At 43.8% G+C, this 16,901-nt stretch overlaps 1 protein-coding gene across 3 annotated transcripts in view; it reads left to right on the forward strand.

Annotated features, from left to right (window-relative positions):
- The window catches only part of zfpm2 (zinc finger protein, FOG family member 2), a 660,636-nt gene that overhangs the window by 208,069 nt on the left and 435,666 nt on the right, over positions 1 to 16,901 (forward strand). The window contains exon 3 of one of the 3 annotated variants that reach the window (XM_033018888.1): positions 14,041 to 14,195. The exons of the other annotated variants lie outside the window; for them this stretch is intronic. Coding sequence (XP_032874779.1) covers positions 14,041 to 14,195 — 155 coding nt within the window. The remainder of the gene's footprint in view (positions 1 to 14,040; positions 14,196 to 16,901) is intronic. 3 annotated transcript variants of the gene reach the window in all.

Below are 16,901 nucleotides of genomic sequence, written 5' to 3' on the forward strand. Positions count from 1 at the left end.
CAAAGCATACCACCTCATCTGTGAAACACGGTGGTGGGGGTGTTATGGCCTGGGCATGTATGGCTGCTGAAGGAACTGGCTCACTTATCTTCATTGATAATACAACTGCTGACGGTAGTAGCATAATTAATTCTGAAGTGTACAGACACATCCTATCCGCTCAAGCTCAAACAATGCTTCAAAACTCATTGGCCAGCTGTTCATTCTACAGCAAGATAATGATCCCAAACATACTGGTAAACCATCAAAGGAGTTTTTCAAAGTTAAAAAATGGTAAATTATTGAGTGGCCAAGTCAGTCACCCGATCTGAACCCAATTGAGCATGCCTTTTATATGCTGAAGAGAAAACTGAAGGGGACTAGACCCCAAAACAAGCATTAGCTAAAGATGACTGCAATACAGGCCTGGCAGAGCATCACCAGAGAAGACACCCAGCATCTGGTGACATCCACGAATCACAGATTTCAGATACATGGCATTGCTGTGTCCCAAACATTATGGTGCCCTGAAATGGGGGGACTATGCATAAACACTGCTGTAATTTCTACATGGTGAAACCAAAATGTATAAAAATGGCCTTTTTTAAATCTGACAATGTGCACTTTAACCACTATTACAAATCTCAAATTGTGGAGTAAAGAGGCAAATAAATATATGATGGGTCTTTGTCCCAAACATTATGGAGGGCACTGTATATTATCCCTGGTCTTAAATCCTCTTAGAATAAATGCCAAACTAAATTTTGCTTCCCTAATTGTTTGCTTCACCTGCATATTAGTTTTATGACACATTGAGGATCATTTCTCAATACTGACATTTTCCAATTTATTTCTATTTAGACAATATCTTGTTTTTCTGGTCTGTCTATCAAAATGGGTAACATTACATGTTTTCTATCTTATCAACTTTTCCAATGGTATCTTCTTTACGAAGATTAATCTATATTACTAAAATTCTGATCTTGATCACTTCCGGTTGTACTGTACATTGATTTTAGAAAAAACGCTGCCACTTACGGCTGTGATATGTGGTCATCTTACTCAGAGTCCCCCTCCGCTGTGCAGGACAAGAGGATTTTTCCCATCGATGAAAAATAAAAGAGTTATTAGTGTTTAAAAGCGGTTGAGATTCTCTCTCCTGAAGGCCACGTCCCTTCCGGAGGGACGGTAAAACCCGGAAGTGTTCAGTGCAGTCAGTCTCTGCAAGATGGGGGGGAGCGAGAGGGTCATGTCTCTCAGTCTGAGCTGTGAGTAACACTGAACACATTTCTACTAAACTGTGAGTGTGGTTTTACTGACCTTGAGTGTCCTTACTGTGGTTTGAAAATGAAAATGTGGTTGGTTTGAAATAAAGCACAGCAAATGGTTGGTGGTGGTGGTTGGTTGGAAATGGCAAATGATTAAAAGTCTAAACTTGTCAACTTCCTGTTTGCACTGTATATTGATTTTAGATAAAACGCTACCGCTTACGGCTGGTATTTTTGGCCATCTTACACAGTCCCCCTCTGCTCATAAGGTGCAGAGGATTCTTCCCATCAATGAAAAATAAAAGTGGTATTAGTGTTTAAAAAATGTTGAGAATCTCTCTCCTGTCAATCACGCCATGAAGGTTACGCCCCTTCTGGTGGGAGGGGGAAGGGATTATAAAACCCGGAAGTGTGGATGTGGCTCAGTGCAAGATGGGGGAGGGAGAGGTCACGAATCTGTCTGAGCTGTGAATCAACAGAACACACTGAATGTATACTGAACTGTGAGTGTGGTGTTTATGTGGTGTTTGTGCCGTTTTCTGGTGGCTTCACCCTGCTTGAAATGGTATGAAACTGCATTTGAATGTGGTGGCCTTGCACCCTGCTTGAAGTGGCAGGAAACTGCACTTGAATTTGGTGGCCTTGCACCCTGCTTGAAGTGGCATGAAACTGCAATTGTATTTGGTGGCCTTGCACCCTGTTTGAAGTGGTAAGAAACTGCACTTAAATTTGGTGGCCCTGCACCCTGCTTGAAATGGAATTTCAAGGAATAGCCGTGAGTCAACTGCCAGCCCACCAGCCGTGAGTGAGATGCCAGCACATCAGGCTTGAGTGACTGAGCTGCCACCCCAAGAATCCATTTGGCCCATAATGTCCATACTATCCCTCTGGAAACTAGTCCCTTCAGCCCACAACATCAATAATAGCACTCCAGAAAGCCCCCCCACTGGCCACCAATATTGGAATTGGTGGAGAGGTGGAATATTGCATTGGGGACCAGCCCTCCCGTGTGAACATGGAACCCAACGGGTCCCACAGTCCAGTATTCTCATAAAACCCTTGATTCCCCCTAAATCCTTGATTTTCTTGTGTCTGTGACAAATGTTTTATATCATTTTCTGTGAAGACGGGCAAAACTTATTTGTTCAAGTTCTCCATCATTTCCTTATTCCTGATATCTGCAGTTCTGTTCATTTTTTTAACCTAAATTGATTAGCTAATTTCCTGTTTCCGATAGCTAATTTACTTCCATTCTTTCATGTTCTTTTAACCAATTTCTCTCTTGAGGCTCATCGTGTTCTTGAGCAGTTAATATCCTACTACGACGTATACGTGGCACTGAGTAGGACTAATGCACGTAAAGTTGCTGGCCCTGACGGCATCCTCGGGCGCATGCTCAGGGCCTGTGCTGCGCAGCTGACAGACGTCTGGACTGACATCTTCAACCTGTCACTTGCCCAAGCAGTTGTCCCCACGTGCCTTAAAACCACCTCCATCGTGCCAGTGCCAAAACACTCCACTGCGGCAAGCCTCAACGACTTCCGCCCAGTTGCACTTACCCCCATCATCACCAAGTGCTTCGAGAGGCTGGTCCTGTCACACCTCAAAAGCTGCCTACCCCCCACACTGGATCCCTATCAGTTTGCCTACCGCAAGAACAGGAGTACGGAGGATGCCATCTCAACGGCACTTCACTCCGCCCTCTCCCACCTCGACAACAGAGACATTACGTAAGAATGCTGTTCATCGATTACAGCTCAGCATTCAACACCATTATACCATCAAAACTGATCACCAAACTCGGTAACCTGGGCATCGACCCCTCCCTCTGCAACTGGATACTGGACTTTCTAACCAACAGACCCCAGTCTGTTAGGTTAGACAAGCACACCTCTTCAACCCTCACCCTGAACACCGGCGTTCCACAGGGCTGTGTGCTGAGCCCCCTCCTCTACTCCCTTTTCACCTATGACTGCACACCTGTACATGGTACTAACACCATCATCAAGTATGCAGATGATCAAACGGTGATTGGCCTCATCAGCAACAACGATGAGTCGGCCTACAGGGAGGAGGTCCAGCACTTAGCAGCATGGTGCGCTGACAACAACCTGGCCCTTAACTCCAAGAGGACCAAGGAGCTCATTGTAGACTTCAGGAAGTCCAGGGGCGGCACGCACACCCCCATCCACATTAACGGGATGGAGGTGGAACGTGTTTCTAGCTTCAGGTTCCTGGGAGTCAACATCTCCGATGACCTCTCTTGGACCCACAATACCTCAACTCTGATCAAGAAGGCTCACCAGCGTCTCTTCTTCCTGAGGAGACTGAAGAAGGTCCATCTGTCTCCTCAGATCCTGGTGAACTTCTACCGCTGCACCATCGAGAGCATCCTTACCAACTGCATCACAGTATGGTATGGCAACTGCTCTGTCTCCGACCGGAAGGCATTGCAGAGGGTGGTGAAAATTGCCCAACGCATCACCGGTTCCTCGCTCCCCTCCATTGAGCCTGTCCAAAGCAAGCGTTGTCTGCGGAGGGCGCTCAGCATCGCCAAGGACTGCTCTCACCCCAACCATGGACTGTTTACCCTCCTACCATCCGGGAGGCGCTACAGGTCTCTCCGTTGCCGAACCAGCAGGTCCAGGAACAGCTTCTTCCCTGCGGCTGTCACTCTACTCAACAACGTACCTCGGTGACTGCCAATCACCCCCCCCCCCCCCCGGACACTTATTATTATTTATTCAAATCATTTGCTATGTCGCTTTTCCAGGGAGATGCTAAATGCAGTTCGTTGTCTCTGTACTGTACACTGACAATGACAATTAAAATTGAATCTGAATCTGAATCTGAATCTGAATCTTTCATAACTGATCAACTTCTGATCTTCACCTCTTCTCGGTGATCTCTCTCACTTTCTCAATTTCCAATTACTATCTGGATGATTTCCAGTTCTTTGTTGTTGCTTCTATTCATTTGTAGCTGTCCCCCGCTCCTTTGAAGATGATCTCCTGCTGATCTCTTGTTTTCACATTGCTTATTTCATGCAGTTTCGTAATTGATCTATATCTCTTGTACATTTGATCTCCCTCTGTTGTGGAACTCTTGATCATTTATATCTCATCTGCTGGTCCTTCGCACCTGATCTCCTGCACTTTTATAAACTGTTTTCTAGTTAATCATCCCTTCTTTAGCACCTGATCACCCATTCTGTAGTATCCGCTCCCATGCTCTTTATTAGCTCCCTTCCAGTATTGTATGGCAGATCTCTCATTCTTTTGAAGATAAGTTCATGCTCACCTGGAGATGATCTGTAGATAGACACAAATAGCTGGAGTAACTCAGCGGGTCAGACAACATCTCTGAAGAAAAGGAATAGATGACGTTTCGGGTCGAGACCGTTCTTCAGACTGAGAGTCAGAGAAAAGGGAAAGCGAGAGATATAGACAGTGAGGTAGAGAGATATAGAACCAATGAATGAAAGATATGCTAAAAAAGTAGCGATGATAAAGGAACCAGGCCATTGTGACCTATAGCCTAGGTGAGAACCTGTACAGAAAATGAGATTTCATAAGACGATTTTTAAGCTGGTACGACTTAGGTGGGGGAGGAATGGAGAGAGAGGGAATGCAAGGGTTTTCCCCCCATTCACCATTTCTACATGGCCCTGTGGGATCTAATCTAAAGACTTCTAAAAGATCAAGTATATCACATTCACTAATCATCATCTCTATGAGACAAATCATCAAAGTACCCCAATATATGAGACAAATAGCAACTCCCTTTCATAAAGGCACATTGACTCTAGTTCATCATATTATTTTATCAAGTGCCTTTCTTTCATATTTAATTTTGGAGATGCCATGCTCATTAACTTCTTCTAGTAATATTATTTTACTGACACAGGAGTTACCCAGATCACAGAGGACTTGACTTAAACAAATCTGAATTTACGCTAATTCTCCCATACATTTTTCAAGCATTTTTCAAGATACAGGTGCACAACCTTTTATCCGAAAGCCTTGGGACCAGACACTTTTCGTAATTCAGAATTTGTCGGTCTTCGGAATGGAAATTTTTTAGCGTAGATTTTAATGGCTGGCTCAGTGGTAGAGTGCTCGGCTCATATCCGCAAGGTCGCGAGTTTGCGCCTTGATCCTGGCAGTTACTCGATCGCGAGTTTGAGTCTTCAATGTCGTTTTTTCTTGCAGAATAAATGTTTGTATGAAATGCAGTGTAGGAGAGGTGTACTGACTGTGTGGGCAGAACTTTGGAAGTGATTGCCCACCAGTCTAAAAAGCCGCTGTGTCTCCCTGTCCCTGGGATAGCAGGGGGCGATCAAACAGCACAATACCCCCCTCCCACTCCAACTCCAGAGGAATCCGCTCCCCGATGGGCCGCTACGGCGACAAGTGGCAGTTTGCCCACAGCCCGAGCTGCGCCTCCTCATCCGCCACCCCAAGAACAAGACGTACCTTGCACACCATCAGCTTCTGCCCCTACGTGTTCCTCTGGAGTTGGAGCGGGGCTGGGCTGGAGTTGCTGCTGGCTGTGGGTCTCTGGGATCTCCGTGCTTGCAGTGGGCCTGGGGGTCGGTGGGCGGCGGTGGGAGCTGTGGAGCCTGTGGACCTACCATCGTGGAGCTAGCCAGCTTCGGAGCATGGAGAGCTGCGGGGGCGAGCTGCTGCGACCCGACTCCGGTGGATGGTGACACCGGGAGCTCACGGGTCCCCGGTGGGAGACTGCTTTGCGGGGCACCGGCAACGGCGACTTCTCCCGCCCGAATTACGGGGTTGAGAGTGACCTGGAGGGGGGCCTTACAATGCCCGGCGCGGCTGTAAATTGCCGCGGACTTGCTTGCGCCCGCCGGGGGCTCCAACATCAAGACCCGGGGCAGGGCCCTACATCGCCCGGCGTGGCTTTGAGTGGCCGCGGACTTGCTAGCGCCCGCCGGGGGCTTTGACCTCGACTTCGGGAGAGGAATGGAGAGCAGGGGAGAGACAAGTCTTTGCCTTCCATCACAGTGAGGAGGAGACTCACTGTGATGGATGTTTATGTGAATTGCCCCCTCCCTCTGCAACTGTAAACAACCCCACTCTCCTGCAAGGGCGGTACAGTTCCCGGAGGATGGCAGGTGGCCGGAGACGTCAGGATCAACAGGAACCCGCTCCCCGATGGGCCCCTACGACGCCCCGAGCTGCGCCCCGTCATCCGCAACCCAGGTTCCTCTGTAGTTGGAGTGGGGCTGGGCTGGGTTGCTGTTGGCTGTGGGTCTCTGGGATCTCCGTGCTTGCGGTGGGCCTGGTGGTCGGTGTCCAATTGGTCCTGACGTCTCCGGTGACTGGCACGGTCCTGCTGCAATCGCCGACGTGAAGACAGTGCAAAGCCCCCGCGCCGGTGCAATGGGCGGGGAGCTGGAGAGGGGAGGGAAGGGGTCACACACATGGCCGGGAAGCAGAGGGGCGTAGGTGGGGTGAAACTGAAGGGAGCGACAATCTGCACTGTGTATCGTGAGTCTACCGTGGGAACTTTTTAACTCAGCGGGCAGGCAGCAGCATATTGTCAATTATTAACCCTCCCGCGCAATATACCCTCACCTTCTCTTTTATGAATGGGGATTTAGTTCCCCTTTCTTCGAGGACCGACCGGAGGTTCCGCTGTCACCTCTGCGGGCCGCCCTCGGTGAACGTTTTCAAGGACCTTTCTTCAAGGACCGAAAAAATGGCCGCTATTCGGAGGTTTTCGTTATTTGGATCTTCGGATAAAAGGTTGTGCACCTGTAGTTATAATAATAACATCCATAGTATTCCTTGATAACTAGATATAGTATATCAAGTGAGATAGGTATCAAGAGTATTTCATTGTCACATTCACTAGGAACAGAACATTAAATTATTTCTTGCTGCACATTAACACAGCAACACAACAGAATAATATACAATAAACAATAATATAATACATTATCAGTAATACTAGGTAAAACATTATAGTGCAATCAAAGTCCACAGTGGTTTGCATGATAGCCCACCTCTCAAAGCACTTCATCACCATGGTTGTGCCCCTAGACAGTAGTCACTGAGGCATGTCATCTGGCTATTCTTGGGCACTGATATTATTGATGTCCTTTTAAAGCGGATCACGGCCGTGGATTGAAATTGAGAGTTTGAAGGTGCCTGCAAATGTCCAACCAGTTGGTCCATGCAGTTTTAAGAATGTGGCCAAATACACCATTGGGGCAGGAAACTTTCTGAGGGTTCACCCTCATGTAGAAAATTCTGACAAAGGCCTCAGAAGTTGTGATCACAGTGTCATCGGGGAAATGAGGGCTCGTGGAGTTACATCGTTGGTCTCCCTTTTATAGATGGTTCAAGAGTCGGATGGTTGTTGGGAAGAAGCTGCACTTGAACCTGGAGGTAATGGCTCCCAGGCTTCTGGACCTCAAGAGAAGTGAAAATAATTTAATTGCCACATGTACCGGCAATGGTACAATTGAATTCTTATTTGCTTTAACACAACATTCCCATTTCTGCAATAACACACAAATAACTGTACAATAATCAATAATACAATTGATTAATAATCGGTAACTAGACAATAATATGTAAAAGTGAAGTCTGTCATGCAACCAAAACAAAGTCCATAGTAGATCATAATTGCTGAGGTAGAGGATGATGTTGTGCAGTAGTCAAGAGCCTGAAGGATGCTGAGAAGATGCTGTTCTGGAACCTGGTGTCACGGCTCATCACAGTAAAATTACGGTTCACGGTTTATCTTAATTGACTTTCATCTGTACTATGTTCTTGCCACATAGCTCTAGGATCTTAATTTGCAAGGTGAAGGTTTGTCATAGATAAATCAGCCACGGCAAGGTTTATCAATCTCCTATACTCTTGTGAAATTTAAATTGTCCAACATTTTCTTTACAAAGCACAGCACAAGGCATTTCAAGAATTGTTGCATAATAGTTTTCCACTGTTCTTTACCTCACGGTTTCCTCGTTCACCTTTCAGGGATTGGTGCAATAACTCCACTTTGATAATCTCTAGCTCTTTAGCATCCAATCCCCTGATCACTAGTGATCACGATGACCTTGTGCTCACATGGCTCCTTCATAAGCTGATCACTTTATAGCTGCAAGTAAGAATTTCATTGTTCGATCTAGGACATATGACAATAAAACACACTTGACTTGTTCTTTTGCAGTTGATCCCTGGCATTTCTGTTGTTGATCTCACTCTCTTTACTAGATCGTCACTCTCTACTTCATGGGTGAATTCTACTGTTGTGACTTATCTCTGCCTCTAATGTAGCTCCCTTACTTTTCCTTCTCAGTTGATTTCATGCCATGTTGTAGGCCTGTTATTTTCGCTGACCTCCTGCACTTTTGCGGTTGAATTTGCATTCTCCTGCTGCTTTGGTCACTTTCTTTTGTAAATATGTCCCACTCTTTTATAGTTAATCTCTGAACTGTTCCTGGCTGAGCCCATGCACTTTTGTAACTAATCAGCTTTTTTGTAGCCGGACTAATGTTCTTTTAAAACTGCTTCTTGAACCTTTGTAGTTCTTTGGTAGGCAGCCTTGCTCTTTTTGTAATTGATCTCTGCTCTTTTGAAACTCGTCTGCTCACTTCTGTTTGAGTTCACTTCTCTTTTGCTCTGATTTGCTGTTTTATAAAGTGGATCTTGTTGGATTGGATTTCTAGATTGGTTTGGGATTTGTTCAGGCACATCACTGTTGAATGACACTCAGGAAGGCTTTGCACATGTTAAGAATGCTGTTTCTGCACTTATGGCTTGTAAACAGCTTTGGTCATGTATATGTTAATGAAAATGACAATAGTCACATCTTATGGTGATCCTTGCACACTTACTGCAACTATCTGGTGTCCTCCTCTATTAATTAAATGTCCGTCCTGAAATGAATATTGAGGTGTTTTTGCAACTTACAAGATGTCTCCCATTTTCAATTATGTTTGAAATTGAAATTTGATCTTGGCACTTAGACATATGATATTGTACAATCCAACTTTACTGCACATATATTTTATGTTATATTTTTGTATGGGACCCTGTTTTATTTATGTGTTGTGGGATGTTTCCTTATTTGGCAGCTTGCACTTGGTTTACAGGAAATTCCCTCTTTGCGGTTTTTGTGTATGAGACCTCTCACTTCTTTCTATTTAATCGTGAATTCTTCAGCTGCTCTTTTTACATACATTCTTTTTCTTGTATGAATTACATCTTAGAAAGGGAAAATTGAAAGGAAGGGAGGTACTATAAACAGTTTTATCGATTAATCTTCAATAGTTCACCATTATAGATTTGAGCAAATAAAATGACTTGAGTTCATATTTCTTCCAGTTCAAAGATTAAAGTAGCATGCAAACTTGTGACTTTATCTGCTGGAGTTACACGAATATGCACCAATAGGCTTGTCCTGAAATCTAGTTTGTCGATAATTCTATAATTTAAAATCTGTCAATTCAAACATTTACAGAAAATCATGGGAACACTCAGCAGGTCAGGCATCATTTGTGGAAAGAGAAACAGAGGTAATATTTCAGCTCAGATGGCCTTGCAAATGTTTCTAACATGTTCTGTCTTTATTTTAGATTTACAGCATCTACAGATGTTTTTTAAATTTCATTCAGCTTGATTTTTTTTTCATAAAGCTGTTAATTTTGGAAGACCATGTACACTGCATTTTGAAACTTATAGGTATGATACATGTACTATAACATGATATTCATACTGTGAGCTGACTGACACTATACATAAATGTGTATTCTTTAGGATTACCATTTTACTAGCATGACCGAGCCAAATAGATTTGAATCGTGAACTTAAATCAAAGTCTTCTGATAGAGATCATTGAAATTGCAATATCTATTTTCCAGCTTCGTTTTTCAGTCACTTTCGTAAATGTTCGGAATCAGCCACTTGGTGATCTGTGTATTCAGCAGCAGAACCGTTAGTGAAAAGATTAAAATGTACTGGATGAAAACATGAAAAGTTTAAACAATGGTCAATGTAAGGCTGAAAGTTGCATTAATGTTCGCAGTAGAATGAGAATCTACTGTGGCCTAGAGGTGCCTGCAAACCCTTCACATAATTTGCGGATTCTATCACTTTGTTTGAGAAAATTCATATGTAACTGCTTTGTGCTGAAGCTTCAGAAACTGCAAATTTGTTCAAGCATTTGTAACAATTCCAAGAAAGGTCTGCTAAAATCTTTTGCAGCTTTTCCGTGGATCTACCTACATGTATCATACTAAAGTCGTGAGTTAAATGAGGCATACAAATTTGCTACTAGAAATTCAGATATGGCAAATTCACCTGGAACTGACTCAGATTGCAGGGATTTCAGAGCAACTTTAATTTCTCTTTTATTAATATTTTATTATAGAGCCATGTGCTCTATATAGTAGATAGTAAAAGCTTCTTTAGGTATGTGAAGGGGAAAAAATTAGTTAAGACCAAAGTTGGACCCTTGAAGACTGAAAAGGGTGAATGTATTATGGGGAACATGGAAATGGCAGATGAATTAAACAGGTACTTTGGATCCGTCTTCACTAAGGTGGGCACAAACATGGAAATTAGTGAAAACGGATCCAAAGTACCTGTTCAACTCATCTGCCATTTCCTTGTTCCCCATAATATATTCACCTTTTTCGGACTTCAATGGTCCAACTTTGGTCTTAAATATTTTTTTCCTCTTCACATACCTAAAGAAGCTTTTACTATCCTGCTTTATATTCTTGGCTAGCTTATCTTCATACCTCAACTTTTCTCCCCGTATTGTCTTTTTGGTTATCTTCTATTGTTCTTTAAACATTACCCAATCCTCTTGCTTCCCACTCATCTTTGCTACGTTGTACTTCTTCGCTTTAATTTTTATACTGTCCCTGACGTCCCTTGTCAGCCATGGTCGTCCCTTTCTCACCTTGGAATCTTTCTTCATCCTAGGAATGAGCTAATTCTGCACCTTCTGTATTATTCCTAGAAACACCTGCCATTTTTGTTCCACTGTCATTCCTGCTGGTGTATCTTTCCAGTCAGTTTGGCCGTAGAGATTAACGGGCCCCTTTCAGAATGGCAGGCAGTGACTAATGCAAGGCTCGGTGCTGGGACCGCAGCTATTTACAATGTATATTAATGATTTGGATGAAGGGATTACAAGTAACATTAGCAAATTTGCAGATGACACAAAGCTGGGTGGCAGTGTGAACTGTGAGGAGGATGCCAAGAGAATGCAGGGTGACTTGGACAGGTTGAGTGAGTGGGCAGATGCATGGCAGATACAGTTTAATGTGGATAAATGTGAGGTTATCCACTTTGGAAGAAAAATCAGGAAAGCAGATTTTTTATCTAAATGGTGTCAAGTTGGGAAAAGGGGAAGTACAACGGGATCTGAGGGTCCTTGTTCATCAGTCAATGAAAGTAAGCATGCAGGTACAGCAGGCAGTGAAGAAAGCGAATGGCATGTTGGCTTTTATAACAAGAGGAGTTGAGCATAGGAGCAAAGAGGTCCTTGTGCAGTTGTACAGGGCCCTAGTGAGACCACACCTGGAGTATTGTGTGTAGTTTTAGTCTCCAAATTTGAGGAAGGAAATTCTTGCTATTGAGGGAGTGCAGCGTAGGTTTACAACGTTAATTCCCGGGATGGCGGGACTGTCATATGCTGAGAGAATGGAGCGGCAGGGCTTGTATACTCTGGAATTTAGAAGGATGAGAGGGGATCTTATTGAAACATATAAGATTATTAAGGGTTTGGACACGCTAGAGGCAGGAAACATGTTCCCGAAGTTGGGGGAGTCCAGAACCAGGGGCCACAGTTTAAGAATAAGGGGTAAGCCATTTACAACGGAGATGAGGCAACACTTTTTCACACAGAGAGTTGTGAGTCTGTGGAAGAGGCCGGTTCTCTGGATACTTTCAAGAGAGAGCTAAATAGGGCTCTTAAAAATAACGTAGTCAGGGGATATGGGGAGAAGGCAGGAATGGGGTACTGATTGTGGATGATCAGCCATGATCACATTGAATGGCGCTGCTGGCTCGAAGGGCTGAATGGCCTACTCCTGCACCTCTTGTCTATTGTCTATTGTCTGTATAGCTATACACCTTCAACCATCCCACTCATCATCCCTCCTTGTCATTGGCAAAAGGACATGGCTGCAATAGCATGTGTTCAAAAGGGAACTGCAGATGCTGGAATATCGAAGGTACACAAAATTGCTGGGGAAACTCAGCGGGTGCAGCAGCATCTATGGAGCGAAGGAAATAGGCGACGTTTCGGGCCGAAACCCTTCTTCAGACTGATGGGGGGTGGGGGGGGGAAGAAAGAAGGAAAAGGGGAGGAGGAGGAGGAGCCCGAGGGCGGGCGGATGGGAGGGTGGGAGGAGACAGCTAGAGGGTTAAGGAAGGGGAGGAGACAGCAAGGGCTAGCCAAATTGGTAGAGCTGCAATAGCATGGCTCTATCAAAATGTCCCTGAGAATAATAATGTAATGGGAAAGTGAGAATTAGATGGAAGTAACTCTGGAGGTGGGTTGCGAAGATAGTAAGTAGATGCTCACTCATGTATACTCTTATTGATTGAGTTACATCTACACATATATTAAACCACTTTCTAGCATAGAAAAGTGAGCTTCAAAGGACATTTACTCATCTGTCTCCTTTAGTAAGATCAGTGCAGGGTGAGTATCAAAGTTAAACAGAAAATGCTGGATAAACACAGCACACAAGGCAGCATCTGCGGAAAGAGAAACGTTTAACTTTTGTCTGTAAAACTTCAACACGTTGCCAAGGCAAAATATTGACTGTTTCTCTTTCCATAGATGCTGCCTGACTTACTGTATTTTCCCATCATTTTTTGTCTTTGAGACCAGCATTTGTAGTTTTTTTTCAGCAGCCCAAAAAAGAATCTGCTTCTTAATCAAAGCATTAAAGTAGCATTGTACTTTCAGCTAATGTTTTCCAAAAGTTGTAGAAGGAACATGGACTGAAAATGTGCACAATAGCGTAGGTGTGTTTTTTAATTTTGAGCACAGCCTTGTATGGCAACTGGTGCATATTATTCCATCCATCCATTCATTGTAATTGTGTGCAGCTACATGATCAGTAAATCAAAGGCAGCTGATAGAGATCGCTGAAACTGCGGTAACCATTTTCCAGTGCCAATTTCCACTTGTTCAGGTATGTTCTGAATCAGCATTGCTGCAGTTTGTAAAAGGTTGTGTTGTGTGAAGAATGGCAAACAAAGCAACAGGAAAAGGGAAGTAAATATGCTGGTAGGAGCCTTAAAATTCTGGTTGAAGAGATCTGCAACAAGAGAATGGCTTTTGGCACCAGGGGTTTCTCCAGTAGGCCATCTAGTACAACAACTAAACATGTCTGTCAGGAGGTGGTTCAGGAGCTTGTCGCAAGAAGTTACACCCAGGAACAAGGAGCAATGCAGGAAGAAGTTCAGTTACCTTAAGTGATACTTGAAGGTGAGATCTACACCCAATATATGCTCCTGATATGTCAGGTGTCGTTAGCTCCAACACAATGACCACATAGATAACAGCTCTTCCTCCCTCATGCTGACAGCCAGATGTTGAAAACCCTTTGTTCCTTCCACCCCTTCTTCACGCCCACTGACAGACAGACACTGGCACGACCCTCCTTTTCTCCCCCCCCCCCCCCCCCCCCCCCCCTTTCACAATCACCAAGAGCCAGACACTGACACACATTGATGAAGCAAGACAAACATCTCATGGGTCCATCTCATTAATCTGCCTCTTTGTCTTACAGGCAAAGGTCGCATGCAACCGCCACCTGTCAGGGCAGACAGGAGGGGGGCCCTCTCAGGCTACGAGACTGACCAGTCTGAAGGAGAGGGTCCTCTTCCTCATGGACAGCCGAGCTCCATGCCCCAGTGTCAGCAGAGCAAGTTAAGAATCTGCCTGGTATGCATTTATTTCATGATTATTCAACATAACTCTCGCCTATTGAAATGACCTCTGTGTTTGAAATGTGTGTTGGCCACTTTATACAAAGGGACAATGCATGGAATGTTACCGTGCTATTGTTTCTGTCCTTATAATTGCAGGCAGACGAGAGAAACACCCCACTAGACTCGAGGCCCATGAAGAGGAAGAGGAAAAGGTGGAGGAGGAGGGGTCGGAAAATGACAAGTATGCAGCTGATGGGGAGCAGGAAGGATACCTTGCACCATTGCATGCATCCCTGCCAGGCACCAGCTCACAAACTGACACCACCAAAGCAGATTAGAGTTTAGAGGGATGGGTTCACTGATAGAAGGAGTCACTTTGCACAAGTGGGTTGCAAGCAGACAGCAAGGGGTAGGAGATTTAATATATTGGCTTGCTGGAAGCTAATTCTGCATATTATTACTGGAGAAATCAGCTGGGGCCAAGAAAGGGAAGCAATCCACAGTTGGCTAGTCAGGATGTATAGCAAAATGACAGATACATCATCTGGCCTGCCACGTTGAATTCAGGAGGTAACCAGGAGCATAGATGAATCTCGCTCAAATGCTTTGCAGACGGTAGTGAAGCACCAGGGGAGCATCACTTCTACTCTGGAGGCAATTCATACCTCTTGGCCAGCTACCAGCAATGTTACAGAAATGCAATGAATGATTGAGCAGGCTTTAGCTTTGATGGCGATACAGTTATCTCAGTCCAAGTGCTTCAGAGATCTGCTAATTAACGTTGATCTCTAATGTGAGCAAATTGCTATTCTTCAGGAACTAAAATATGATTCAATAGACCTTCAAGTAGCCATTATGGAGCAACAAGGATATTCCAGGATATGTTATCTTCAGTTAGCAGAGGTCTGGTTGGGCTCTTCTGACAGTAAAGTGGTGTGGATCACAGCAGATCTGAACAGAATTATCTTTTCAGTCGCATGAGAATCTCAGTGGCACGGAGGAAATGGAAGTCCTTTCTTTGTCCCACCACCATTGCGCTTAACTAGTGCTCACCACCAGATGTTGTAGATTGTTGACACTCAAATTGGAATGCAATAATATAAGCCAGCCTTCATAGGCAAGTATTCATGGAGAGTATACATCACTGATATCTGCTTCGACTACTTTGAAAAGATAGTAGCTTTCCAGTAGTTGTGCACCAATGTTGTAATAGCATTAATAACCACACTTGGAAAGCAGGTACAATTAGAAGCACTAGATATCATTAGATTATAGGATGACCAGTAGGTTTTACATATATTCTGCTAACGTTGCCAGAAATAAAAGAACTTCAGATTTTAGTAATTACCCTCTGATGCTTAATTCTGAAAAGGTGATTTTATTTAACTTGAACATTTAATGTAAAAGGGAAGTATTTAGCTAAGCATTGACGGGAAATGCTGAAAGGAAGTTGACTACTGCATTATATTCCTTGGCCTTGTAATCTAAAAAAAACAGTTGAAACCGTCAAACCATGGCAAGAGATGACAACTCTTGACAAACATATGAGCAAGGTGTTTTGTTTTAATCATAATGAAAGATAAGGTTGTGATTCAACCTTGAATCGCTGCATTGTGGCCAACATCTTATCACTGACCATGGGTGAGGCAATTCAGTATTGTCTGATTGCTTGCACTCCCCATCAGAAAGGTTTTATGCACAACCCCTGATTATTTGTCTCTGTCTCACATGTTCACAGAGACTACCATCAAGAATGGCGTGCATACCAGGCATAAGCAGATACAATCCATTCCGTAACATTTTGCATTTCATTTGCAGAAACCTTTACCATTGATAAATCATGCTTATAGAGATCTAAGCATCAAATTAATTGCTGCACGACACCACAGTGGTATCATTCCCAATATTATTCCATCATTATGAACTTTTTGTTAGAAGAAGGTAAGACACTCAGCTATAGATACATTAAGAGATCCTGAGGGGAACAGATAACATCTAATTTTCCCCTTCATAGCAAGTATTTCAATAGTTGTCTGTCAGGTATGAATAAGTAACTCAAAGTGTGTAAAAGGAGAGCCGATGTTTCCAAGGCTGTAACTTTAAAGTAATCTCAATAGTTAATGTAATTCTGCACTCTTCAATTTAAGGGACCGACATTTGCCAGTTATACTTCAGCATGGTATGTAATCCAAGAGAGAAATGATCAATCTAATTTAATTGGTTGCATGCTACTTGTGAATTGACCCTGGCAATGGATCTATTGAGCCTGTTGTCTTCCACAATTTTTTTAATATCCCACTTGGTTGATGTTTGAAATACTAATCATTGTAAAGAGCCAACTTCATGAGAGGATTGCTCCTTATGGGACAGTGTGATGCAGGTAAAATGCAGTTAATCTTGCTGTGAACTTTCAGGCACACATCACAGAGGAGGCCACCTTGAGGGCACATAATAGGCTTGCTAGGTTTGCTTGTGATGTGTGGGCTTGTCTTTGAACATCAGTTACTGAAATTTCAAGTCTGCTGATGGTCTGTAGACTGGGTAGCCTGCAAGTCCTGCATTCAAATGTTGAGCATCTCTATTGAAAAGTCGTGGACTAGATTGGTCCACTGGTGAAGACTGTAAAAATCCCAGTGCTTCTGATCAATAAAGTTAAAATGGTTGTTGTTGTGATATATGCCTATAAAAAGGCAGCAAACAATGAAACTTTGACCATCTT

This window comes from Amblyraja radiata, chromosome 4, assembly GCF_010909765.2.
Source record: "Amblyraja radiata isolate CabotCenter1 chromosome 4, sAmbRad1.1.pri, whole genome shotgun sequence".
NCBI classification, from domain to species: Eukaryota; Metazoa; Chordata; class Chondrichthyes; order Rajiformes; family Rajidae; genus Amblyraja; species Amblyraja radiata.